At 43.5% G+C, this 27,674-nt stretch overlaps 2 protein-coding genes and 1 long non-coding RNA gene across 7 annotated transcripts in view; 2 read left to right on the top strand and 1 right to left on the bottom strand.

Annotated features, from left to right (window-relative positions):
* The first annotated feature begins 2,924 nt into the window (after positions 1–2,924).
* Positions 2,925–7,661, top strand: LOC128424228 (uncharacterized). 2 transcript variants are annotated; one of them, XM_053410176.1, is made up of 8 exons: positions 2,937–3,218; positions 3,611–3,722; positions 3,931–4,020; positions 4,445–4,524; positions 5,627–5,732; positions 6,056–6,151; positions 7,115–7,225; positions 7,478–7,661. In XM_053410176.1, coding segments are annotated over exons 1-8 (660 nt in total). In that variant the 5' UTR covers positions 2,937–3,216; the 3' UTR covers positions 7,541–7,661. The 2 variants fall into 2 exon arrangements, with proteins under 2 accessions (XP_053266152.1, XP_053266151.1); XM_053410177.1 differs by lacking the exon at positions 6,056–6,151 and having other exon boundaries at positions 2,925–3,218.
* Positions 7,662–9,528: 1,867 nt separating this feature from the next.
* Positions 9,529–13,735, top strand: LOC128424230 (uncharacterized). 3 transcript variants are annotated; one of them, XR_008332957.1, is made up of 5 exons: positions 9,529–9,897; positions 11,053–11,173; positions 11,325–11,597; positions 12,011–12,132; positions 13,558–13,735. It is a non-coding gene; the product is annotated as an uncharacterized LOC128424230 (long non-coding RNA). The 3 variants fall into 3 exon arrangements; XR_008332956.1 differs by having other exon boundaries at positions 11,320–11,597; XR_008332955.1 differs by having other exon boundaries at positions 11,053–11,597.
* Positions 13,736–13,968: 233 nt separating this feature from the next.
* ITGB8 (integrin subunit beta 8) overlaps positions 13,969–27,674 on the bottom strand; it is a 44,258-nt gene continuing 30,552 nt past the window's right edge. For both annotated transcript variants that reach the window (XM_053410171.1, XM_053410172.1), the window contains exons 9-14: positions 25,575–25,709; positions 23,649–24,030; positions 21,201–21,426; positions 19,711–19,811; positions 16,849–17,015; positions 13,969–16,756 (exon numbers count right to left, since the gene is read on the bottom strand). In XM_053410171.1, the coding sequence (XP_053266146.1) occupies positions 16,640–16,756; positions 16,849–17,015; positions 19,711–19,811; positions 21,201–21,426; positions 23,649–24,030; positions 25,575–25,709 (1,128 nt within the window). In that variant the 3' untranslated portion in view covers positions 13,969–16,639. The remainder of the gene's footprint in view (positions 16,757–16,848; positions 17,016–19,710; positions 19,812–21,200; positions 21,427–23,648; positions 24,031–25,574; positions 25,710–27,674) is intronic.

The following is a 27,674-nucleotide window of genomic DNA, read 5'->3' as shown; positions in this document are numbered from 1 at the left end:
TTATTGCATATTTTTAGACCTCATGCTTCTTCCAATCTGGAGCACAGGGCGGCTTTGCATAAGAAAACATTAAATACCACTAGTACCAATAGGAGTGGAATAGGAGTGTGCCTCCCTTTCTCTTCTCACGGAGCCAAAATAGGGAAAAAACCCATGCCAGCTACCAATACCTAATTTTTACAACAGGTGAATCTGTTTCAAAAAATACATTTTATTAAAATGCCCAGCTAACATACCCTGTTGACTGTCAATATTCAACAGCTCTGCACTTCCGTTTTTGTCTTAGCTCTCCGTGACTGTAAAATATTAAACAAGGGCAGAGCATAACCTTTTGCACAATCCAGAACCAGTCCAAGCCAGAATTATTTCAGAAAGCACATCATCTGTGTCTCAGTGCATAGTTTAGACAGTCTGCCCACAATGTTCATCACATTACAGGCTTCGCAGGATGTAAAAGAAACTCTCTCTCTTTTTTTATAGCTCAAAATACAATAATACAGAGAATATTATAGATAGTAATAAAGGTATAAAGAGAGAAAGAAAGATAAAACAGAAAGAAATAGGTAAAAAACACTTTCATCATTTACAATAATTCTTCAGAATACTCAAATGTTCCATCTAGATTAACATCCAGCAGTTCCTCCCTCTGTAAAGGTGATATTTTTCCAGTCATCAATCCAGGACTCTCCAGTTCATTGATTTCTTTCAATACAAGAAGTTCAAAGGAGATTCTTCTATAGTTTTTATATATAATAGTCCACAACAGTTGTCTAGTCCAACATCATATTACCTCCAATAGCGTATTAAGAAACATTCAATCCTTATTTCTTATTTCCTCCAAATTTCTTCACTGTGTTTATGTATTAGGATATCAACCCATAATTATTTATTATACAATCCTTAATTCACACCTAAGTCAACACCTTCCAATCTCATTTCCTGTCAACCATGTTTATCAATACTTTAAAAAAAAATAATTCAAATTTCCACCTCTCCCTTTTCCAATCTTTTCCCAGAAAAGTTGCAAGAAACTCTCATGTGGTGTCAGGAAGGGTGTTCCTGAGTTGTTCAGTAAGTGAGGCACTTGTCTCATGAACTCATTCTTCACAGTTTCCATATATTGTTGCCTTTGCCATTATCTGCAGTTCAATTCAATAAATAAACAAACCAGAGGAGACCATTAGCTTCAAAAGGCCTGCCAGCCAGATGAATGGCATCAATCCTTCCCCCACATAAAATGATGAAACTGATGGAGAATTCCAGAGAACTCAAAAGCTTGCATATTATTTTGTGATTTTTGATTGGTTTAATAAAGATATTGCCTTAATATGAGTTTTCAACAGTCATATTAGTGGTCAGAATATTTGTTGGTAAAATATGCTTTTGCACTGCATTTTTAAAAAATATCCAACAGGAAAAGGGTTCATTCGTGAAACCTGCTGGCTGGCCCTGGGCACATTATCATCCCTCATAGGAACATTGGAATCATATACCAAGTCAAACCATCGGTCCATCTTCCTCAGTACTGTTTATATGGACTGGCTGCAGCTCTCCAAGGTTTCAGTCTAGAGACATTCTCAGACCTGCCTGGAGTTGCCAGCGATTCAACCTGGAGTTTCCCCCTGCAAGCAGAAGTTCTGTCATTGAGCTGTGGCCCTTCCCCACATCTAAACTTATCTCAAAGGGGCATTGTGAAGGTCAACTGAATCTCATATGCATTGCTTTGAGCTTGCTGGAAGTAATCTCTATGGCCACTAGATGGCACAGCTGTTTGGAAATACAGTGGTACCTCGGGTTAAGTACTTAATTCATTCTGGAGGTCTGTTCTTAACCTGAAACTGTTCTTAACCTTAAGCACCACTTTAGCTAATGGGCCTCCTGCTGCCGCTGTGCTGCCGCTGCACGATTTCTGTTCTCATCCTGAAGCAAAATTCTTAACCCAAGGTAATATTTCTGGGTTGGCGGAGTCTGTAGTGGGTTAAACAACAGAGCCTAGGACTTGCCGATCAGAAGGTCAGCGGTTCAAATCCCTGTGATGGGGTGAGCTTCCATTGCTCGGTCCCTGTTCCTGCCAACCTAGCAGTTTGAAAGCACGTCAAAGTGCAAGTAGATAGATAGGTACCACTCCGGAGGGAAGGTAAATGGCGTTTCCGTGCACTGCTTTGGTTCGCCAGAAGCGGCCTAGTCATGCTGGCCACATGACCCGGAAGCTGTACGCCGGTTCCCTTGGCCAATAAAGCAAGATGAGTGCCGCAACCCCAGAGTCGGCCACGACTGGACCTAATGGTCAGGGGTCCCTTTACCTTTACCTAACCTGAAGCATATGTAACCTGAAGCATATGTAACCCGAGGTACCACTTTAACTGGGGAATGCCAATTAATCCTGATGTCCCCCATGGGAAACTATGAAATTAAAAATGGCTGACTGCCTGAATTAAAAAAGCGCTGGACTTGTCTCACTCTGTAGCCAAAAGAGCCCCCAAGCAGAGTTTAAAGCTGAAATATATGCAATGTTTGCAAAGTGGGGAAATACCGGTTGTTACATCTGTAAATATTCCAGTATTAAGCATTCACAATGTGCTCCACCACCTCTACCCCTCTCACAGTGAATATACCACAAACTGAAGTAAGTTCAACTGCTTTATTTACAGTAACCAGAGGTCTTACTGATGCATCATTCAACACCACATCAGAAACAGGTAAAACGTTTTTAAAGCACAAACTACAAAAAGTATCTTCAAACATGGAGTCTGGGCACAAACCGCCAGCATCATGCGTCTGGTCAGTTACATGGTTCAAAGTGTAGAGGGAGAGAAAGGAACAGGAAACAAGGCTTACTTCCTCCCTCCCCAAAGGTGAGGCGGCATGACCTAGCCAAGCCTTCTCTAGCAGTTCACAGCTCTGTGGTCCTTAACCCCTTCATTTACTAACTAGCATAGACACGCATTGTTAGGTCTGACTGCAAAATGTCCCACAACGGTTGCTTCATTAAACTTTCACAGGCTCTGTTTGCAACTTAGGAATGAGTGAGCCCAAGGCTTCCAATATCAGGCTGCTAAGGCCATTGTGAGATGACCTCCACTGTGACGTCACCCCCTGCTAACTCACCGGACAGGTAAGCCTCAGAGCATTGCTGGACCTGGTTCCTGGAAGCTAGCCAGCTACCTGCTCATATTTATTGATATTGCTCAAAAAGGAAGAACCATATCAACGAACATGTAAGTAGGACTTTTCTCCCACAGCTTCTGCATTGTGCTTGTCTCATCGTTTATGATGGTTCATGCCAGTCCCTCACAGGGGGTAGGGGGCTATTTCTTCCCTAGCTAAGATTGGCTTTCTCAGTCAGGACCATGGTAAACACAGCAGCTGCCCCCTTTTAGCCCCTGCCTCTGGGCTTGAGGAAAACACTTCCTTCCCAGGACAGTTTGAGATACCAGCTTGCCAGCAATCTGAACCATTTTAAGATCAAGAAGATGCAAATAGCTACCGGTGACAAGTGGGAATTCATGTCACATCTTGAACCTTGACGTGGCTCAGGGGCACTGCAGTCATGTAACAGGGGAGGAGTCTGCGAGTCTCATTTCTCACCTACTTCCTCATTTTGCTCTAGGCTTCAACGACTGCAATCCTTATTGAAAAAGAACAGCAAAGTCACCCCGCAGACTCCAGTGGAAGGGGGACCAATTCCTTCCCTGGAAGTATGGGAAGACCATGACGAAAGGGTACAGTCATCCCCACCTGGCTGCCAACACAGTGAAACACATTCCCTGTACGAATTTGGAGCTTCCTACTAGGCGCTTATGGGCGTGGTGGGTGCCATTTATGTTGGCTTCCATCTCCAGCGTGAGGAGGCACCGGGGCTGTTTCAGGCAAGCCGTCAAAGATCTCTTTCCATCACTTTAATGGCTTCTTGCCTTTTATAACTTCCAGGGGATCGGCATGGCCATCAATTTCTTAGCAGCAATAGAAGCAGAAAGGAAGCCCATCATGGCAAAGGAGGACCTTGCTAAGAAGATAGTGGTGAGTGAGGTTGTACTTTGAGAAGGTATCACCCACAGGGTGGACAGGAGAGATCTTAGCAGTGGATTTTCTGCAAGATATTCTGGTGGTGGGTAAGGCTAGTGCATGGCAGAGAAGAGAACAATGGAAATGGAGGACCTGCATGTCTAGAACCTCTCTCTGTGGAGAAGTCTACGTGTAACATGTGGGTGCCTGGGATATGTGGCCTCTTCTGCACATGGAAACCTTCACATTGATACTGTACAGATATGGGTTTTGTGGAGTTGCATTTCATGCTTGATAACTTGCTTGCATGTCCAATATCAAGAAGACAGCTCAAAGTCAGTTGGTGGTGAAGTTATGAGTAAACTACTTTAGGGAGCTGAGAGGAACTACGTGCAGCTGATTTCTATTTCTTCTGTGTCCCCCCCCCCATCTCTTCAAGGGCCTGATGGAGCAATACAAAGACCATCCCTTTGCCTTTTTCATTTTTACCAGCTGCATGAATGCAATCGCAAATCTGAGGTAAGTTGTGGTAGGAGTCTGGTGGAACAGGAGATATTTTTTCCCACGCCATAGAGCAGTCAGAAGCAAAGGAAAAGGCCTGGAGTGAGCAAATGCACTACGAAGAAGCAGATTGTGCTCCACTAGCCACAAATCCTGGCAAATCAACAAGTGGGTGAGCAAGGAGCTGAGGATTATTGGCTCTGAGGAGGTTCTGGGAAGAGCTTTTGACTCTCCTAACAACCCTCCACAGGTCTGTTAGAGAAGTTGGCCTCAGGCAGGCTTGGGGGAATTGCCCTGTTTCTAAGTAGACATGTGCTTCAAATAGACTGTGCTATAAATCTGCTTGTAGCCTAGGAAAATGATATTCTCTTTTTCTTTCATCATCAATGGGGAGGCCTCTGCCTTTAGAGCAACTACGCTTGCAAGTTTCCATCCCCTTGGCAGAGTTTGGATCCAGAAAGCCTCTTTCGAAGAGCAACTTTCCTATAGGTTCCTACATTATGGGTGCATCAGTTGTTTTGGCAAACGGTGTGGCAAAAAAAAATTGGTCACATTTTTGCAGATTCATCATCCCGCATGCATGTGGGGTGAGATTTTCTGCTACTTTTTTTTTTTTAAGGGTGGGTAAGGATCTCCCCCCCTGAACTTACAAGGACCGATGACTGACCTTACTTAACTTAAATAATAGCAGAGATGTTTTTTTTCTTTTACTTTATTATCCATTTCAAATAAAGTCCTGCCTTCGCTGCTGACTAGACAAAACTCCTAGAAGCTTCCCAGTCCACCTGAGCATTCTCAAATACCACAGATGCAAGGAAGTCTGGCTAGGCTGGGAGGCTGTGGGCAGACTCCTGCTGCCATGGGAACTGCAACCTTGTTTATGATAGTTATAAACAGGTACAGAAACCAACAGAAACCTTGAGGTTTTCTTTTTCCTTTTTGGATTAAATTGTACTAGTTCCTCTGAAATGTCACCCAAATGTGCATATCTTTCCCCCTCTGGTTCTCAGGGATACTTTCTTTTGGGCTGGATGATGGAGCCAAGCTCAACTTCAGCTAAACCTGACAAATATTCTCTCCATCACATAATAGAATCCTGGTTTTTCCTCCCCCCTTACAGCAGAAGCAGCCCTCCACTCTCAGAGAAACTAGAGGCGAAGCTGCTCCAAGTCACTCTGTCACGCCTCGTTATAAAGAGCACAGAAAGTGAAGCTGTTTGCGACAAGGTAAATTCTTACTGAATTTCAACAGTCTTGACAAACACCTGCTGTGTCTGTGGTCACCAATCCCTTGTCTCTGAGCTGAACCACTAAGGCACATTTCATCTTGAGCAATGCAAAGACTTCTGCATTTCAGATGAAGAAGGAGGAGGCATTACGACAACAAGCCCACCTTTGCACCCTCTGTGCATGGATCCTCTTCCCAAAGGAGGAACTGTCTTAGACAGTCTGAGCGAAAAGGCTCTGCATAGCTCCTTTTCTGCCTGCTCTGTTTGGGGATGGAGATCTGCTATGTAGCAATGACGTTGCTTGCTTTCTGTTGCTTGCAGGCCCTTTGCAGAGGAGCCTCTGAAGCCCTGGGTGCAATGCTCAAGGGGCTACTTTCAGAGGCCCCCACAATGCACCACCTTCTGAAGATCTTGGAGGTGAGTGTTGAATGTTGAGTCTATTCCTTTCAAGTGTGGTGTGCTGATGGACAGACTGCCTACCCTCCACCATTTCTCAAATGAAAATAGGGATGCCCTATTCGATACCCTCCAACATTTCTTCAATGAAAATAAGAGACTTCCCCTTCAACATTTCTCCAATGAAAACAGGGACATCCTAAGGGAAAGCGGGACATTCCAGGATCAAATCAGAAACCGCAACAGCTTATGTAAACCCGGGACTGTCCCTGGACTGGCAGGGAGATCTTACCACTGGGGGGGGGGTATTTCATTAGTGAAATTGTTCCCTATGGGGGCTGTGTCTCTCTGGCTGGATGACTAGACCCAGTGCTTTTTTCTAAAAAAAATGTTAGGGGTGCTCTCATTTTCCTACTCATATTGAAATACTGCCCCTCAATGGCGTCAAACTTAGATTCACAAAATATTTAGGGGTATGTGTACCCCTGTGTACCCCCAGAAAAAAGCACCGACTAGACCTCTTTCAAAATGCATTCCGCATACTCAGTATGTTTTGAGCCAGTTTAACTGTTCCCCAGAATGTCTGCAGAATTGCTGCATTTTCTGGAAAACAAAGTCCATGTAAAGGTAAAGGACCCCTGGCAGTTAAGTCCAGTCGCAAAGGACTCTGGGGTTGCAGCGCTCATCTCACTTTACTGGCCAAGGGAGCCGACGTTTGTCCGCAGACAGTTTTTCCAGGTGATGTGGCCAGCATGACTAAGCCACTTCTCATGAACCAGAGCAGCGCACAGAAACGCCATTTACCTTCCTGCCGGAGCGGTACCTATTTATCTAATTGCACTTTGACGTGCTTTCGAACTGCTAGGTCCATGTAGAGTTCTTTAAAATCAAACCCAGGGGCACAGCTCTCAAAGAGCACGATAATAGACTTGGGAGATTTATTTGGCCTGTGCAATGATTCTGAGCTGCTTTTTCCTTCCTCAGCACTTCCAACAGTACATGAGGTCTTCAGACCGGCTAGAGAAGTCCCAGGCCATCAAAGCCACCAATTATATTTGCTTGGAAGCCTATTACAGTCTTGGCCTGCATTACGATGTGAGTATTCAACATGTGAGTGGAGCTTGGCATTAGAAGTCCACAGAACCCTGGGATGGGAAGCAAGAAGAAGGACCAGAGAACATTTCCTCCCGATCTCCACTGGAGGTTCTCCTTCCTGAAGATGGCCTTGTGGGGCCTTAAGACTAAAGGGGCAAGAAGTTGAATTACTTGGTGGATCTGGGGGGTGAGAAGTCATGAAAGAAGCTCACTTTGATGGCTCTGACTGTGGGACTTTATCCATCTCTCCAGCTTCATGAAATGCGGGAGCATCTGAGCCGATTATGGAGGAGCAGGAAGATCAAGCAGAAATAGGCTCTTCCTGTTGTCTCTTCCTTTCTCTTCCTTTCTTGATCCCACCTAAAGGTGCCAACTGGATTTCCTGGGTCCAGCGCTGTATAGGCAGATCAAGCCCACTTCCACCTCTGCAAACTGTATATATTGATGTACAAATACGGACAATTATTTAGAGCCTGTATTGTGGATTGAAGATGGTTTGTTTTAAGATTGTTTTAGCCTGCCTTTCGGGCAAAATATACAAAATATATAAGTGCATGCAGTTTCAAAGCTCTTTCTTATGTTCTTATTAGAACTTGCGCAGATCCAATGAAGCAGTTCAAGCAGCCTCTTGCATTCTTAAATTAGTTCAACGTGAACTTGGCTGGTTTAACCAACTTCCAGTTGGTTAAAAGTCCAGCTTCTTTATGTATCAAATAAGCAGTGCTACTTGAGCCATCAGATGCAAACTGGTCATTTTGTATGTGTTCGGTTTGTATACATTTCCTCACCACTAGATGTCATTATTGCTGCAATTTTATTTCTGTTGTTTAGTTTTCACTGTGAGACTGCATCTACACTCTTGTTTGCAGTCCACTCACTGCATTCCCAGTACAGGGTTTTTGATCTGTGTTCACATGGACATTATCCAGAATGCATATGTATTCTGTTGTTTGTCGTAAAATACTTCTGCTTGGGAGACACTGTTTCTCAATAAAGCTTCCCACTGAATGGAACTTTTGAATCATTCCTAATTCGTCGCTAGCCAAGACACAAGCAACTTTGCATAGGATAAAGACATCGCCGCCTCGTAAGTGCCCACTGATGTATATACATAAGCAGAAACAAATCTGACACTAATGAATCCATGCTGATGTGAACAGCTTTGGAGGAGGAGGTGGAAGAGCTGTCAAGCACCCTGAAAACCCCCCAACAAATTTCACTGCACTCTAAGGAGGTAACATGAAGACACCCTATGAGCAAATGATTTTGGAGTTTTATTTCTGAATTCATTTTGTGTGTGCTTGTGTGCTTAGTGTAGATCTGCTAATCACGCTATATGTTATCTCTACTATGAGAGGCAATGTGCCTCTCAATGCCAATTGCTGGGGAGCAACACAGAGGGAAGGCTATTGTCCCCATGCTTTTTAGGCTTCCAGAGTTATTTGGTTGGCCATCGTAGAAAGAGAATGCCAGGCTGATCCAGCAGGAGACTCTTCTTAATATTACTGCCCAGCCAGATATCACTAATGCATAATAAAAACAACCCCAGTATTTTTTTCCAGGCTAATCTGGGATATCTGATGAATCAGTGTGGATGCTAGTCTCTACTATGCTAGTATAGTTCTGCTTCTCGGCCCTTTTAGCTGGCCTTTAAAACACAGGAGCGAGTGAAAGGATAAATGTACCCAGGGAGCAATGAAGAGGACAAAGCAGCTATGGAAACTGAGAATATCGCTGACAAAGGTTTAGTGTGGAAACCAGGGCAAAGGGCCAATTCAGAATTTCAGGGCCGGCTGAAATAAATCAGATTGTGAACAGACATAATCCAGCTACAGATGAATAAACAGCACTTGAATGAAAAAACGGACTCGTTCAAGAGTGGAGGAGGAGAGATCCCATGATGAGATTCCCGAGAGAGATGGCAGTAAAAAAAAAGAACTGTGTAAAATATAGGCAAATACTCCTACACAGACCTACAGGAAAACGGGATAGTTTAGCAACTTAGATCCAACTCGCAGTGAAGGACCCATTTTAATTAAAACAGAGTAGCAGGGCACAAAAATTATTTCTCACCATATTAGACACAGAAGAGAGATTGGTGATAGCTCATCATAGGAGCCAACTCCTAGGGGCTGAGGGAGCTCTGCCCCCCATGAAATATTTGAGCCCCCCTCCAAGTTGATGGGCATTGCCATTCAAATGGTGTGCACACACCATGTCATATATCAATTATTTGGGGTGGGGCTTACCTCCCCCCCAATATTTTATTCAAGTTGGCACCCCTGTAGTTCATTATCAGTTTATTACCACCCCTATGCACCAGCCATAGGATGTTTAGCAGACAAAGGACAGTATCCAACACTAGGCCTACTCAGAGTAAACCCATTGAAATTAATGGGCATAGTTAATTTGGATTTATTAATTTGAGGTCTACTTTGAGTGAAACTTAGCTGGCTGCAAGCCAGAAGAGTAACAAAGATGTGTGGAACTCCCAATTAGTTTCCTAAGTTTAGCTGCTGTCTGTCTGCCTGTCTTTATGCCTCAGAAACCTTCGTTTTGTGTCCCTGGCTAGGGGAAACCCTGCTCTGGCCTGGAAATGCCTGGTCTCCTCCTTGCTTTGGGGGCTTAATCTATTGCCGAAGTTCTCACTCCCTCTCATTTGTTTCAGCCGAGTAAGTAAGGCCATGTAACAAGCCTCCCACTGTCTTTTGTCCTCCCCTTTCCTGCCTTATCCTTTATATTTCTCCTTCACTGTCCAGCCTTGTAACAAAGAGTTCATCAACTGATGTGTCTTTTGCCTTTCTTTAAATAAATACACTCCCGTTTTGGATCAAATTCTGAAGTCCCATCTTGGTCTTTCGTTTGTAGCAGCTCCATGGTGAGATACCACTATCTAAACCAAGGAGCCTATGTTATGCACTCTAGATCCTGTTAATCTGGCGGCTAGGATAGTTTCTTAGCCATCTCTATGCTATGGAAGGTGGTCTGGCAAGAAAACCCCCAGCTCTGCAGAGGGAAGACGTTTGCCTCATACTACCTCATTCCCCAGCGATTCATTATTTCTAAAGCAGTGGTGCATTTAGGGGAGCTTTAGACTCTAGACAATTAATACAATTGTCTTAGGGTGGCCCCAGTGGCGTAGCTAACTGCTAGGGCACCCGGGGCAGTGCAAATGCCCTGCACCTGGGGCAGGGCAAGCTGTCCAGGGTGCAGGGCAAGCCGGGGCAGAGCATGCTGTGTAGAACCTCCAAGGAGTCTGCAGGCACCATGTTGCTGTTTCGGGTGGAGCCTGCAAGTGCCCAAGCTATCACGTCACTCAGTGATGACACCTGGGGCAGTCTGCACCCACCGCAGTCCCTTCCTACGCCACCGAGTGGCTCCCCCCTTTTTTTAGATAATATGTATTGCTTTATGTATTTTCACCACCATCATTATTAGTCAGTGTCCAGATGTACAAATAAGACAGCACATAGCATCTGTGGAATCCACCTCCCTTTCAGACCTAAGGTATACCAACTGTGACTTGCAACGAAACACTGAGGTTTGATGTTCCTGTTCAATGTTCAATCCTCCATTTCCTCCTCTTGGTTTTCTACCTCCCTATTTTTGAATGGTGCCATTTTGGTGCCATAGATAGCATCTCTCAAAGAATATTGGTAATGGATGGATTCTCTCTCTCTCTCTCTCTCTCTCTCTCTCTCTCTCTCTCTCTCCCCACACACACAAACACACACACACACACACACAGAGAGAGAGAGAGAGAGAGAGAGAGAGAGAGAGAGAGAGAGAGAGACTCAGACAAAACATTGTTGTCTTGATTGTCCTAGGGGTCAAGCTGCAAATTCAATATATCTAAAAGTTCTTGGGAGCATGCAGAGATTATGCTCAGCAAACAACTGGAACCACTAAATGAAAGAAAATAAGAACAAGAATAGTAACAGTGAAATGGTAAGCTTTGTAGAGATTTAGCTGTTCCCACTGCAATCCCACTCTTCATTTGCAATAAAACCCCAAAAGCGGCAGGATAAAGTCCTACGGATTTGTTTTCATTCTTGTGGACAATGGAAACCAATATTAGTTTTTGTGTGCTGAAGTTTAGGTGGGAAGGCCTGCATAAGTAAAACTGCCTCTCAAGATCCGAGTACAAAAGTCGTGCTATGGAAGCTGCCGAGTATGGAGAATAGCAGCTGGGAAACCAAAGGCCCAGAGGAGGAAGGTGGTTGTCATCTAGGACTTCCTTGGTGCCTCTTTGCTGAGTAGAAAGAGCACCAAGACTCATGAAGTCCAGCTTGGAAGTTGCACCCAGGAGAGAGCTACGATGCCTGGTTGCTTAGCCAGGGAGATATTTCCACCAAGGCTCACCATCAAAGAGGTAATGCAAAAGAGAAAGCACCCTTTGGGGTTGTCCTTTGGCAGCTAAAGAGAACAATGCAAAGGAACGCAATACATGAAATACCTATCCAGTTCAGTATCCTGTTTTCAACAGTGGCCAATCAGATGCCTCTGGGAAGCCCAAAAACAAGGCACGTGGGCAACAGCCCCCCACTGCTCTTCTCTAGCAACTGGTAATGAGAGGCTTGCTGAGTCTGTTCCTGGATGTCTATTGTGTCTTGCAACTTGACAGCTGCCTGACCTGGCCTTTTGGAGATTTCTAGTCTCCATTTTTGTTCTTTGGTCCTATTGTGAGAGGATGGCGTATTGATTGTAAACAAGAGCTGTCATTTCTCTATCGTACACCGAGTGGGTATTTTCTGACCTTTTGCTCCCTCTCTTTGCTTTTATAAGGAGGGAGGAGTGTTGCTGTGAGATAATGGCTATGTGTTTTGAGTCTGAGAGGCCAGAACACCAGATGCTGAAAGCCTGGCGACCAGATGTGAGGAAGGAGCTGTGGTGGCAGAACTGGAGAGGTGAATACCACCATATATTTCTTTGACCCCTGCCCTTCCTGATTGATGAAAGCAGGAGTCAGGGGGGAAGGATGAGGCCAGCTAATTGGGTGAAATACATGCATTTTGGAGGCACTTTTCAAAGATGATTTATATAACTGCTCACAATTCACGCCCTTTGGCTTGTATGTTTCCACAGGGTTCCATCTTGTGTATAGCGGGGGTGAGGAAATGTTTTGGCCTGGTGGGCCAGATCTTTATCTCCTCCTTCCCCCATGGACTTTGGCAGATGAGTGGGACCACCCTGATGCCATATTGACCAGCTGGTCTTCAGGTGATGGGCAGGGAGTTAAAAGCCTTTTTGCAGGCATTGCTAGTGCGACTCAGTTCCCCATGTGGAACTCAAGTGGCACACTGGGTGCAGCTGCCTCACAACATGCCGCACACTTGACAGCGCATATGGCATCAAGTGTGGGGCAGGTGGGCATGCTCTGGGGTGATGGTCTGGTGGGCCGAATCTGGCCTGCAGGCCAGAGGTCTCTTATCCCTGCTGTATGGAACAACATGAAACAATTTGGAAAGATCATCTGAGAATTTAGGACATGTTGTCATTAGTATATTAATACCCAGCATTCTCTCCCTCACCTACCCCTTATGATTCCAAGGAGATCCTGAGTCAGTACTTGAACTTGGGAGAGCTTTTAGACCCAGTATGGCTCTTGAATGTCCAGGCTGGGGCAGTGGACAGGTCTACTCTTGGAAGTTAGAAGTGTCAATTTCTGGAGCAAACTGATCAAGCCACAGATACATCCAGATCGGACAACAGACACATGCTCTATTTGAGTGCTTTTGAAAGTCACCCAGAAACCTAAACTTTTGCAGATGTGTGGGCAGCAGCTTATTATTTAAACCATATCCTATAAATGTTATGCAAAGTTCACAGACTCTCATTTCCAGGCCCAAAGTGCTGGCTCTGCCCTGAATTATTTGGCAGCTGGAAAAGATACCCAAAGGAGACCACCTCCTATATGAATGTACCTTCAGCTAAGTCCCTGCTTTGTATACCAGCACCATCTGAAACAGGCTGGATGGGAACATGAAGTAGGGCCTTCTTAGTGGTGGCCACTGGGCTGCAAAGCTCTTAGCTGTGTTCAGTCTTCAACATGAATGATGTTGGACTACAACCCTGTCCCCTTGGTTAAGGTGCAGCAGATGACAGGAGCTGCATTTCACTATCTGGGGACCCAGGTTTGAATAATTCTGATTTAGCTTTGCCTTTAGAAGACAGATCAAAACATTGCTGTTTAGATGTGCATTTTGCCATTAACTATCTTAGTATCTGCTGCTGACAATGCAGTTGGAATCTTGAGTTAAGCACATAGGGAAGCACTTTCTTTTCACAGAAAGCTACTGGACTGAATCTCTATTTCTTTCTTTCCCATTTAGCACTCACTTGTGTTGGACTTCAAGAGACCTGAAGCTACTGCATGTTACCCCCTTTTGACCCACCGCCTAACACCAAGTTTGGGTTTGGAAAAATGTTTTAAAGCAAAATTGCTTTGAAAATAAGAGGCAACCATATTTCCACATGATTGTTTCTCCAACTAAACCATTTTGAATCTTTGATCTTGTGGTTCCTTGAATTTGGAACTTGATAGCTGAGAGCAAAACTTGAGACTTATATTGTTCAACTTCATACCCATAAGACTTACACATAAATGATAATGTGTAGGATTCTAGCAATGGGGCTGAATAACTCTTTGGCAAAAGTTCATAGTAAAATAAATTAAGAGGAAAGACTTTTACAGGTTTTTTTGTTTAAATATTATTGCAAAATAACAAAATATCAACCATGGATTAGAGACAATATTTCTTTAACGTTAGAGACAAAGTACAATAATTTTGCATTAAATTAATGCTAAGTCATAGTTATTGCAGCTCTCATAGAAAAATAAACTATCTCACAATGTACTAAAGTGACACATAAATAAATAAAACTGAAATAAAAAAGTTAGTCATGAACACTACAAAAATACATTTTAAATAAAAACATGTAGTAAGCTTCAACAGAAGTTACGGCAGTGATTTCAAAGTGTTTAATCTTATATTGAACAACGGGAAATTATTTTTACTCTGAACTCCTCTTTCCTAGAAAGAGCCTACACATTTTAAGCACTGAATCTATAAAAACAGGACTCATCCACGTTTGCTTTTACAAAAAAAAAATACAGTACACATTAAAACTTGACGGAAGCAAAAAGTATCAGAAACCACTGCAAAATATACATTGCAAATTAGATGTGTTTGAATTGTATAGCGATACTGAAGTATGAACCAGATTGTGGCATGGCAAACAGAAGGAAAACCTGACATATCTGTATGCAGGAATCGTGGATAGCATGATGTTCCTCTTGGCCTACTTAAGTATATTGGCACTAATTGCGTACCTTTTTTAAGGAGTGTGCAAAGTATTGGGGAGACTGAATAAAAACACAAAGAGATTTGGTTGTTTCAGCAAGAGAAGTTGCAAAATTTTCCAAAGAACAGCATACATTCTAATTCTAAAAGTGCTATGATTGTGCAGTTTTTGAGCGTTGTAGCCTCAGCCAAGCACAACTCCACTATCTCCAAAAATAAATAATTTTTCACTCAAAAATCCACAGGGTTGGATGCAAAGAGCTTCCAATAGCATTAGGAAAGGAGTTCCATGCATGCATGGACCAGGGGCAGAGCTTTAAAATACTAAAATATACCAGCTTTAATTTTTGGTTGACAAGAGCTAGAGTGGTAACTGACTCAGTCTGCTCTATTTCTCTACTGCCATCTTCTTATGTGCTTACCATATCACACTTTCCTGCACTAACACTATATTTTCCATTTTATATATATAATGGAAAATATAGTGTGTGTGTGTGTGTGTGTGTGTGTACACACATACACAAAAACACACCCTGGTCAAATTGAGTCAAATGCTTTAGCGTATCTTCTTGATGTAGTAATTATTCCTAAGTAACAATGAGCCATTAAAAAAAAATTATCTTAAAAAAATCCAGTAGTGATTAACCCCTTTGATTATTCCAGTCTTCTACACAAAATGATTCTATCCAATTTTAGAAAGACTCGAAGCTAACAAAGTCAGAATAGTTAGTATGTATAGAAAAGAGAGTCATAAAGTGTGCTCTGTATACAAACGTACTTATACTTTTATCTAGTGTTCTCTGAAATGCAACACAGAAGGATCACCATATTCGTTCCTCCACATAAAGCAGTGGTTCTCAGGATGCAAGTCGAGTCTCCTTACTGAGATGCCAGAAGGAACACAGCCCCCCGCTAGGACTCTCAGCATTTTGAGCCCATGTTGGCATGGGGGTTATGACCCACGGATAGAAACAGGGCTAGCCTTAGGCAAAGCATGCCGTAGGATGGTAGCCTTAAGAGTCACTTGTGCCAGCCAGGGCAGAAGGGAGAGGTGGGAGTGGGAAAGACTTGTTGGCTGTGCTACCTCCCAGGCTGGTGCAGATAAGAGTGCCTGCGACCTGGCAGCAGTTAGGGGTCAGCACAGGATCCTCCACCATCTCCTGTGTTTCGGGAGTTTCCATTGGCTATGCTACCAGAAGTTTCCACCAACCATTTCGGAAGGTACATTAGGGTACTTCTTGCTGGTAGGGCTATCTTGCTGAAGATTGAGCTCTCCTGGTGGTGGAGGCCAGTGGAGTCAGGCTGGAGAAATATCTGCATCTCATCCAAGTACCATCCACAATGACTGGGTAGGGGAATTAGATTGCTCTGTTAGTGTTTTTGCTTTTTAGTAGGCTGGATGCAAGCCTATTCTCTCCTCCAAATTAGTGCAACGTAGGACATCAAGGCTTGCGATTATCGGGGCCAGAGTGATGGTGGTAAGGAATTGTTTCAATCTTTTCTGTTTTGTTTTGCAGGCAATTTTCTCTGTGGGTATTTTGTCCCACGTTTTCCCCCTTTCTGATCTGCTTTCTCCCCAGTGCTCAGAACAGGAGTTAAGTGCCAACGGTTGACCTGTCACTGATTTGTGCCAGCTACATTTTGCTTTACATTGTTTGGGAAATGTAGACCAAACCTTTTCTTAACTAAAGTGAGATCAGTGCGTTTGCAACACCAGTTCGGATTAGCATTACGTGCCAATGCTAAAGACTAAATAAGTTACGTTATGTTAAAGTGCTACAATGCAGAGTGGTGTTGTGAACAGGTAAGAAGCCTGCTTATGCCAGAACAGTCAAATTTAAGCCAATTTGATCCTGTTGATCCTAAATGGGACTTAATTGGCCCCAATCCAAATTATCTGTGCTTTAATTGGTTTAATCATGTTAATCAGTAGTTAATGCACATTTGTTTTTTCCAAAATGGAGCAGCTCTGTTTGAAATCTAGCCATGTTGTGTAACTAGGCTTTCAGGTCAGTTTCTCATTACAGTATTCAAACCACAAACCCCCAAAGTATCTTTCAAATAAACTTCTTGACTGAGAAAACAAAGCTTTGAAGAAAGCAGCCTGTCTTCAGGAGTTACATTTGAAAGTTTCATTTACTTGTAACTTGCTGATGTTGATTTCTTCAGGCTTATCACGTCTGTAGGTTACAGTTTTTGAACAAACAGTGGGCAAGAACATTTTATCCTTAAAGGAGAAGAGAATATAAATGGTCAGAAAGTCCCACACAACTAGCACCCCTTAAAAAAAAATCATTATGGATCAGTGACATCAGTTACCTTTTTAGTTGCAGATATTCTATAATCAGATGAAGATTTAATTTTGTTATTGCTCCACTGAAGAATTATTTGTCGGATTATAAGCACGTTAAGCAACCCAATCAGAAATGTAACTATAAAAATTATGAAAAAGATTCTGAAGTGGCTTGGATCATCAGCTGTGCATTCTGCAAAAAGAAGAAGTAGTAAAATTCACACTGTCCCCTCAAAAGGTCCACACAATAAACCTAAAAGATAAAGCTACAGTGGTGTCTCGCAAGACGAAATTAATTCGTTCCGCGAGTTTTGTCGTCTTGCGATTTTTTCGTCTTGCGAAGCATGGTGTCGGGAAAGTTTTGGAAAAGCTTCAAAAATCACCAAAGTCTTTAAAAACCTCAAAAAAGGCTACCACACCGCGTTCTATGAGTTGCTCCTCGAAGTCAAGTCGCAACTGTATTAACGGTGTTAAGAAAAAGGAAACAAACTTGCAAGACGTTTCCGTCTTGCGAAGCAAGCCCATAGGGAAAATCGTCTTGCGAAGCAGCTCAAAAAACAAAAAACCCTTTCATCTAGCGAGTTTTTTGTCTTGCGAGGCATTCGTCTTGCGAGGTACCACTGTAAACCCTTATATGATAAAGTAATTTATAATTGTCCTTTTGTTGAATAATATAATAAATGACATCTTTATTCCGATATATACAAAAAGGCACCTTATTCTTAAAAAGCATTATCCAAAACAAGGAGTGTACATGTTCGGCAGATCTATAGTTACACCACTGATCTCAGTATTGCTGCAGCTAGCAAAAAGCGTCAAGTTATGATTTATTTATCTAGATTTCATTCTCCAAGCGGTGCACAAATAACAGAAGGTAAAATGCAGCTGAAAACCACCATCCACTAAAACCACCATCATTATCTCTCTCTGAAGTTGAATGTTTATATCTTCAAAATGTGTAGCCAGTTGGTCACAGGAGGTCTTCAAAGGTTCTAGAGCAGGGGTCAGCAAACATTTTCAGCAGGGGGCCGGTCCACTGTCCCTCAGACCTTGTGGGGGGGGGAATGATGCAAGAGCACCACGAGCCCCAGTGGCTGCTTACCTGTGTCTTGCGAGCAGCAGGGGCTGGCGGTGGCAGCGGCAGTGGGATGACGAACGGTGCACGAAAGGGCTCCGGAGAGGGGCTGCTTAAAATGGTGGCTGCTCGAGCGCTGCTCCTGCTGGCACCAACAAAGCCCAGCCCCCTTCCTCCTCTAGGCAGGGTGGGGAGAAGCCAGGAGGAGGGAGGGAGGAGGCACCGCCGCCACTGCCATGTGAGGGAGAGGGAAAAAATGTGTGTGCTGTCCGTGGGCCGGATCCAGAAGGCAATTGGGCCTGATCCAGCCCACGGGCCTTAGTTTGCCTTCCCATGTTCTAGAGCAGGGGTCGGCAACCTGCGACCCATGGGCCACAAGCGGCCCACGGGGGTCATTTAAGCGGCCCATGAGCCGCCTCCGAACTGAGCTGCCTGCTCAGCGAGTCCCCATGCGCTGCACTACACTGGCGCAGTGCGGACTTGCTTCTGCGGTGCCGGAAATTTCGCCTGCGCAGATGCGATCTGGCCCACGGAGTGATCTCCGCGGGAGTGTACCAGCCCAGGCGAGGTAAACCTTGCCGACCCCTGTTCTAGAGGTCCTTCCCCCTCAGTGGGAGTCAGGAAATTCTGGACAGCTTAAAAGAGCTCTCCTGGTTAATTTGCTGCAGGATGCAGTACAGTTTTCTCTGCCTGCAGTGCCTCATGGAGCCACCACCAAGCTGCCTCTGTTTCTCTAGGGATCAGAGCCCCACCTTTGGTAGTGTCTGTACTTTTAAGAAATCAGGGACATTTTAATTCTAGGGGAGTTTCTATGGAATGAGAGGATTTCTTAAGTTTATAGAGCTAGGCTGCATACATGCCATATATTTCAAGCCTCCCCCCCCCCCGGCAAGAATCCAGGAAACAAGTTTGTACAGGTGCAGGGTATTGTAACTCAGTGAGGGGTAAACTACAGTTCCCAAGATAATAGGAGGGGTGGGATATGCTTTAAAAACCTTAGACTCAACTGCACATTTTACTTCAACTGTTTGCGCCTCATAATGTGGAATAAGAGTAGCTGTATATGGAGAAGCGGAGTGTGAAATAATAGGCTTATAGAAATATTCCTTCCTGTATTACTGTGTCTGGTTTTGTCATTAGCAGAATTAATTTCTCAAAGGCCTAGAAATGCCCGACCTTGACATTTAGCCAATGCCAGCCAACCACATTTTCTGTTATTTAGGTTTTACGTTCTCAAGAGAAAAGAGATTTTGCTTTAATCATTGTGTGAAAATATTAATACTAGCTAGAACAAGGAATGGGACGCGGGTGGCGCTGTGGGTAAAAGCCTCAGCGCCTAGGGCTTGCCGATCGAAAGGTCGGCGGTTCGAATCCCCGCGGCGGGGTGCGCTCCCGTTGTTCGGTCCCAGCGCCTGCCAACCTAGCAGTTCGAAAGCACCCCCGGGTGCAAGTAGATAAATAGGGACCACTTACTAGCGGGAAGGTAAACAGCGTTCCGTGTGCGGCTCTGGCTCGCCAGAGCAGCGATGTCATGCTGGCCACGTGACCTGGAAGTGTCTCCGGACAGCGCTGGCCCCCGGCCTCTTGAGTGAGATGGGCGCACAACCCTAGAGTCTGTCAAGACTGGCCCGTACGGGCAGGGGTACCTTTACCTTTACCTTTAGAACAAGGAATGCCGTCTATTGTAAAAACAGCAACAACCCCCATATCAGTAGTGTTCTTTTGAGCTACAACCCACAAAAGCCAGTCTCCTCGCTATGTCACCAAGGCAACTGTAGGCCATCTGATACTGATGATTTTGTTTTTCACTTACCTGAAGATTTTTCAGTATAATGCAACCTGTAAGCACACGAGGTTTTGCACTGGTCCAGCGCAATCTGAGACGAGTTGGAGTGACGACAGGGCACACAATTCCTGTAAACCAAAACACAATTGAATATCTATCTTTCTCTCTAGATTACCCATGACTATGAAGTAAAATCAGGGATCAATAAACTCAGCATTTTGTTACATTTTGTTACTAGCAGCAGCGACAGTACAGCATGCCCCCATTCAAGATTGCTTAAGAGAGTCGATGGCTAGGTATCAAAAATGATACACAAGCTGCCATCTAACTAGTCTTTCTTTCAAAAGACTTACATGCTGGTTTTCTGGGCAAAGCCTTCTCAAGCAGCTTACAACAAATAAAAACAGCAATCTTGAAAATCAGTTATTACTAAAGCAAAAATAATACAGATTCGCGCACACACAAAAACCAGATATAAGAAAACCTCAGAATCTCAACCACATAATAAAATTCCAGCCTTCAGTATGTATAGTTGAATGACTGGGATTTAAAATAATATTTATCAACATCCTTAGGAACTCAGCTAGCAATGAGCTTTTCAGAACGTGAAAAAGTTCCAGAAGGTCCATTTTAACCAGTCTTTTACTACTTCTCTGAGATAATGCAGGACAGAGATTGGTAAATTAAAGCTGATTGACCACATCCTGCCCACCAAGACTTTGCCCTGAGAAACAACAACAACTTGTATCCCAACAATTGCCTTTCCAACCGTATTCTTTGCCTCTAGGGAATTCTGGGATCTGTAGCTTAAGAACAATTGCAGTTGCTCAAGAGAGGTGGAGGAAGAGACAGAAAGGCCACGCTTCCCTGTGTCAGCACTAGCATTCGAGTGTTGCTTTCTAGTCATGAATAGCCTGAGTCAACAGGGAGTCACAGAATGGGATGTCAGCTTGTCAACTTCACGGCGAGTGCGGCCTAGCACATTGTACAAAGCCTTCTGGCCCAAAGCAAGAGGGTTCAGGATTCTCAGGCAATAACAAAGAAGCACAAAGCACACTCCGTGAGGGGCCATGACATTAACTTAACCCTCACTGGAAGGTTGGGATGTGAGGGGTGGGCAGGATGAAGAGCAATTAATGTACTCAGCTTCCACAAGATGGCACTGATTAGTAAAAAGTGTGGGCAGCATTAATTTCCATTGCAAGTCAAACAAGAGGGGAAGTCCTTAGCTCTTAAAAAGCCTCGATTAAGGGCTTTTGTATGGGACACAATGTGTGTCAGTAACTCATGAGGGTCAGCCCAAAGTGATCAACCTATCGAGTATCCTGGAAATGATAAGACCATCACTTTGTAGAAGATGGATCAGTGCTGTGGTTTTTAGTCCTTGGAATCACCAGCCCATTGGTAAGATGCCACAAGGCAGCAGTAAAAGAAGTGCCAGTAGGAATGTACAGTATATATTGCCCATACCTGCTTTAGGAGACCGCAATTAAAAAAATAAATCTGAGGAAACATACCGTTTGTCACTGCAAGTTATTCTACAAGTAGGGCAGAATTCACACAAATGGCCCAAACTGCTGGGATCGGTGCATTTGCATCTTCCACACACACAAGTTCCTCTTCCACTGCAGACCTGGCCATTTGAATTCATGCAGTGTTTTCGTAAGGATGACGAGCACTGGCAACGATCGCCCTCCCAGCCACTAGAGCATTTGCATTTGCCTGCTTCGCATTTACCGTTGCCTACAAGGGCAGAGAAGGAATGGGTGAGGCCCTGGGTACATGACTCACTAGAGAGGGGCTTCAAGGTCTCCTGCGCTGAGCCTTATTGATCACAGCTTCTGAAAACTTATTACAGTGGTACCTCGGGTTAAGTACTTAATTCGTTCTGGAGGTCCGTACTTAACCTGAAACTGTTCTTAACCTGAAGCACCACTTTAGCTAATGGGGCCTCCTGCTGCTGCTGCGCCGCCGGAGCACAATTTCTGTTTTCATCCTGAAGCAAAGTTCTTAACCTAAAGCAATATTTCTGGGTTAGTGGAGTCTGTAACCTGAAGTGTATGTAACCTGAAGCGTATGTAACCCGAGGTACCACTGTATACCTTTAAGTGATTATTGGCTTAAAGAAGATGGTGAGATATTTTGCTTCTTAGTGAAACTGTGGTTAAGCATTACTCAAGATGCTTAAGAGATGGAAAATAGGCAATTGATCTGCCTGAGACTATCAGGGTGGGAAGATGAGGTGTACAATTAATGTGTTCTGTTTTTTAAAAAAATGCTTAAGAAAGGTATGCGGGTTAAAATTGAGAGCTCTTAAAAAAAAATTGGTTGTTTTTCAGTAGAGTTTTGGTGCCATAAATACACCGAAACTGTGAAGAAGCGATAGTTGTTAAACCACAAGCTAAATATGCCAGCAGATGTCATTAGATGCTCTCACCTTTCTCAACCAACATGACTCGTGGTCATGGATAAGAGGAGCTGTAATCCAGCAACATCTGGTTCTCCACCCCTGACGTATGAAGTACAAAACCATTTCTTAGGTATTGCGGTTAACATTTGTGTGGGGTTCTACACCACTAGGGGAACCTACACATGTAGAGAAGGATCACCACACTTCCGCACAATGCATGGAGGGTGTGTGTGTGTGTGTGTGTGGGGTGTGGTGTAGCAAGGACACAATGGTTGGGCCAGCAAGCATGGCCGCTCTTCATGTGATGGACATAGCTGATGCAAAGAACACCTGACAGTAGACTAGAACTGAAGAAAAACTTAGCCATGAAGTTCCCTAGGTGGCCCGGGGCAAGTTATCAACTCCCAGCTTCACTTACTAACCTACTTCACAAGCCGTTGGGGAAAATAATGAGGTTGCTTACTTGAAACTATTGCCCTGGAAAGGAATCCACATGCAAATGGGAGTTCGCATGGCAGGAAAGTCATCGAAAGGCATATCTTCAAGTTGGAGGGAACTATCCTAACATTTGGTTGTTTTGGGCACACCTGAGGCGACATTATTTCCCTCCTTAAGATTCCCATTGCCAGATTTTAACCTGGGAGTGGATTCCCAAAGGATGGGACTGCGTGTGGATAAATTGCCGAAGAACAATAGCTACTGGTGAGCAACCTTGTTTTCTTTTCTTTTCTGCACACTGCTAAATATTTTGGCGACTAGCAAGGTCTCCTGAAAATGGAAGCAAAAAGAAGCTGAGTTGCCTTAGTGTCAGTAATTTGCATCAAACGTATGTAAATAAATAAATAAATAAATCTGGTGTGCATGCTCTTTTGGGGGGGATTTCCCAGCAGAAGGAGAAAGCTCTTGTGTCAAGGGCACTGTGCAGCATAAGACTATTTGGCACCATCTCAGAGAAGCAAGTTAGCCAGCTCATTCCAGACTCATCATACGTTTAACCAATCCAAAGTTTTCCTGGATTCTTAAAATGAGTCCATCCATTCACTGTCGCTGTCCCTGATGTGTGGAGCTCTCTCCAGACTGGATGAACAAATACCCTTTCCTTTAAATCTCTCCTTCTTCGGGTGTGGTTTTTGACTTACCCGCTTCAATCCCACCAGCAACAAAGTTTTAAGTACGTATATCTGAACTTGCCCACAGCTGCGCTTCTGCCACCTCTTCTTTCCCTTTCCTTGCTGGTCCCCCCTCCCCTCACATCACCCCTTGTGTATTTTATATTGTAAGCTTCTTGAGGCCATACATTTGTTTGTTTCTGCAGATGTAACTTTGTGAGGAACTATAGATATTGATTCTGTTGTAGGTACATGGTGTTACCTAGCAATAGTGTGACTTAGTTTGGGCTTAGGGTTAAAGCAAGCTACAAATCTAGTTAACAGCAAAATCCTGTGCATGTTAGAGGCCCTGCTAGGTTTGATGGAGCTGGCTCTCTGGAAAATGGGTTTAGCTGAAAAAGACTAAAAGCTGAATTGGTAAAATATAGTGAAATTCTGGAGCTTACCAGCACATAAGTTTCCCAGGTGATGAGGGCAGGAAAAGTCATCTTTTTCACAGTATTTACCATATATTGTGCCAAGTTTGGTTTTGTGGCAAATGCATTTCCCATCTACACAGTCTCCTTGACCACTGCAGACTAGGTGGCTCTTGGGCATCTTGCACTGCTCAGAAGAGAATTTGTCGCTGGAGCTCGGAGTCTCTGCATCCTGAGATGTTTCATCGACACATATCCTTTTGTGCTTTATGCTGCCCTCACACTGACAAGCACATATTTTGTGTATATTAACTCTGGTTGATTCATTGAAACCAAGCGGTTTGAGAGTCATGTATTTTCTTCCTTCGGTTGTACCACATCCTTTCATGGCAATGGAAATATTGAAGAGCACCTGCAATATAAAAAATGAGAAGCACTCTTTTACTGTATCGTCGAAAAGCAGCCCTATAATTGTACTGGGGCTTTATAGAAGCTGTTGAAAAATGCAAGTTATTTATAAGCATATATTCTTTTTAAAACATTGACTTCTTAGTGGGGTGGGGGAGAGAACACCTGTCACCATTCTCTCCCTCCCTCTCTCTGAATTGTTTTCGGATATCATCCTGAATGAGACAGGGTGGCCTATTAGAATTAACCATAATTTAAAACCAACAAGCACTAGCTGGATCTCTTTCCTCTCTTAGGACCACCTTCAATGTGATATTTGCCCAAAAGCTTTGGACGCAATGTGTATGCTGTCATAGATGGTCCCATATAAATGATCGTCATTAATAGCAACAAGCACAGCAATGAAAAAGCTTAATCACTCAAGCAGTTATATGTGATCTTCCTGCATCGGTGTTCCCTGAATTGGCATGCTGCATTCTGAGGCCACCAACAAAAAGTAATTTACATGCAAGCAGAACTTTACGGGCCACTACTACAGTGTTTTTTTTGTTTTTTAAAAATGTTTCTCTCTGTAGCAGCTGCCACAAACTACTGCAGTGGTACCTTGGGTTACAAACGCTTCAGGTTACAGACTCTGCTAACCCAGAAATAGTACCTCGGGTTAAGAACTTTACCTCAGGATGAGAACAGAAATCATGCGCCGGCGGTGCAGTGGCAGCGAGAGGCCCCATTAGCTAAAGTGGTGTCTCAGGTTAAGAACTGTTTCAGATTAAGAACGGACCTCCGGAACGAATTAAGTTCTTAACCCAAGGTACCACTGTACTCAGTTGAAAAAGCGGCTTGCCTCTGTGAGAATGGAAGCTGCAAGGGCTAAAGAAAAAAAACACACTGCACAGTTGGTCTCCTTAACTGTGGGCAAGCTACTGCTTTTGGTGATGCTTTTAATGCCCCAGTCTACTCATCCACTGCAAATGTGAAATGTGGCTTACACGTCAGCTTCACAATCTGAAAATGCTTATCTGTTTTACCCGAAGAGCCTCACATACACAGAGGAGTGTATAAATGAAGAAGCTAGGGGTACAACTCACAGCACCCCTAGAACATTAGCCATGGACAGAGATGTGTGCTGGAATAATAAAGATGACTCTGATGAACTCTGAATGGTTTAGGAAATGAAGCAAAAACCTCAGGGCACATCTTTAAAATAACTGCATGCCTTCACACCAGTTATTTAAAAGGTACTTTAATTGATTAGCTCTAGGATCAAAACTTTCAAGCAGGCACAATGTCTCATTCCTGGAAGCCTGGGGAAATTTGAAAAAGCAGCTGCTTACTGCTAACCATGGAGCAGAAATGTTTATCTATGGATTTAACTGGAAAACAAAGCTCCGAAGAAATAAACTCCATAAACAATCTGGAGGGCCTAAGACTACGACCCACAGATATTTACTTTAAAACCCATACCAAATCTTTCTTCCACTGAAAAAGCTATTATAAAAACATTGATGAAATATTTTGCCTCCTTTGTGAATAAAGGAATGCTCGTACTTCAGCTGTGGATTTCACGTTTTTGCATCCCTCCGCGCCGGTTTTTCTACTTCCATCAGGGCAGATTGCAGTGACCTTGACATTTATATCTTGGATGGGGTTTTCCACCTGAATTTTCACTTCGGAGAGCAGTTTCTGCAGGGGTGGGGGTGGGGAACCAAAAAAACAAGAGAGCTCCATCACATTGCATGGCAATATGTGCTACAGTGGCAGCATGCCTGACTCAGTGGATTTAACTAGAACAAAAGAGCCTGTCTGTCTCTGGATAAAGGAATAAATTGTTTTCTGCATAAAGACTCCATTTATATATATCACACAGTCATGCCAGGGGAACTTGTAATCCTGAAGAGGAGGAGGAGGACAGCAATGTTGGGGTTTCCAGCTAATCTTACAATGTCAGTGACAAATCCAGCATTCCGTTCTACTGCTACAGGGCAAGTTCACACAATAACATCTTTATTCCATTCTATGCCTACTGAGTGGACACTGGTTTTCAAAATACTGCTGCTGTTAGCACCTGGAATACCTACTTCCAGATGTCCCTCTCCCCATCCATCCATCATGGAGAATGATGCCCCTTGCTTTTGTGGCACCGACCTTTCTTATCCTTGCTAGATTGAGCACGAGACTCTGTGCAAGCTGTTTTCTTTGTTGGCGATGCTAATCACAGAGCAAAACGAGAAAGAGACAAGCAAATCCCTTGTTTGCTGTGGCAAGACGGCTGCCATGGCAGTGTGAAGCTGCTAGCACCTCTACACTTGCTGGGGGCATGGAGTGGTTTGGTTTAAAGACAATGTTTGAAGCCTCTCTCCCTGCATGATGTGATACTTTTCTAAATCCAGGGATTATCTTCTAAGCTTACAGAGTATCTATTCATGCACACACACACAAAATCAAATAAGCAATCCCTCCACACAATCTTAATTGGTACAGGGCTGCACCAAATGAATATTCTGAATGTGCTCACTGCCTCTCAGAACACTAAGTATGTTAATAGCTCAGTTGGTAGAGCATGGGACTCTTAATCTCAGGGTTGTGGGTTTGAGCCCCACATTGGGCAAAAGATTCCAGCATTGCAGGGGGTTGGACTAGATGACCCTCACAGTCCCTTTCAACTCTACAATTTTATGAAAAATTAGAATACAGATAAAAACCCATCTAATTTAAAGAAACTGAGATTCCTTTCTGGGCAAGCTCACAGTGCCATCTTATCACAAGCAAATGTGCATCATGTAAGTTCCATCCTGATGTTGGAACCAAAGATGTACTGGGAAAAAGGTGAGATATGGGTTTCTTTAAGCTAAAATGTTGGAACTTTGAATTGTGATGATGCCATTAACTGTTTTCTGTTTTGAAACTGAGAGCAAAAGAAGCTGTTCTCATCTTTTGGCATAGATGCAAGGTTGCCGGGATTTCTGTTGATTGTGCCCTTAGCAGAGCAAGACCAATTAAACTGATAAGTGTTATCCCCCCCCAAAAAAAAATCTGTAGAAATGCCATGAGCTCATAACTTTTTTATGACACCTGTTTGGTAAACTCCCAATTAAAAATTGAAACTACAGAGAAATTCAGAGGTATCTTGGACACATCATCAATCAAATATAGGCAGCTGATATTTTTTAATGACAATAGTTCAGTTCAGGTGAACTGCAATGGAAGAAATTTCACACACACAACATAAAGTTTCTCTTTTTAGTTCATCTCTCTTTTATATACCATTTGACTATTTTTAAGTAGGGATGTAGAATTTTAAATGCTGAGACCTTAAGCAGATTTTTAATTTGGGATGTTTAGACGCAGCTCTAATTGGTGTCATTTTTGCTGGGTCTTCTCATTATCTATTTGTAAATTATGGCTTTGGAGAGATGACATCTCCTTCCGAGAATGCATCTCCTTGCCATTTGCCCCAATTAAAAATGGAACATCAAAGCAAGGTTAGTTACAAAGCAGATATAAATCAATTTGATTGCTACAACTAATTTCAGTGAGAAACAGTGAAGATATATTGTATATCCAATTGGTGCATGGGAACATTTCTAGTACAGAAAGTCAACAACATGGTACCCCTAGATGTCGCTGGACTACATCTCCCATCTACCC

The sequence above is a fragment of the Podarcis raffonei genome, chromosome 12 (genome assembly GCF_027172205.1).
Source record: "Podarcis raffonei isolate rPodRaf1 chromosome 12, rPodRaf1.pri, whole genome shotgun sequence".
NCBI classification, from domain to species: domain Eukaryota; kingdom Metazoa; phylum Chordata; class Lepidosauria; order Squamata; family Lacertidae; genus Podarcis; species Podarcis raffonei.
This window is presented reverse-complemented; position numbering and strand designations above follow the sequence as displayed.

Coding starts and splice junctions, on each gene's coding strand:
- LOC128424228 (XM_053410176.1), top strand. Junction 4,525..5,626: donor AATGCAATCGCAAATCTGAG/GTAAGTTGTGGT, acceptor CCCCCCTTACAG/CAGAAGCAGCCCTCCACTCT. Junction 7,226..7,477: donor GTCTTGGCCTGCATTACGAT/GTGAGTATTCAA, acceptor CCATCTCTCCAG/CTTCATGAAATGCGGGAGCA.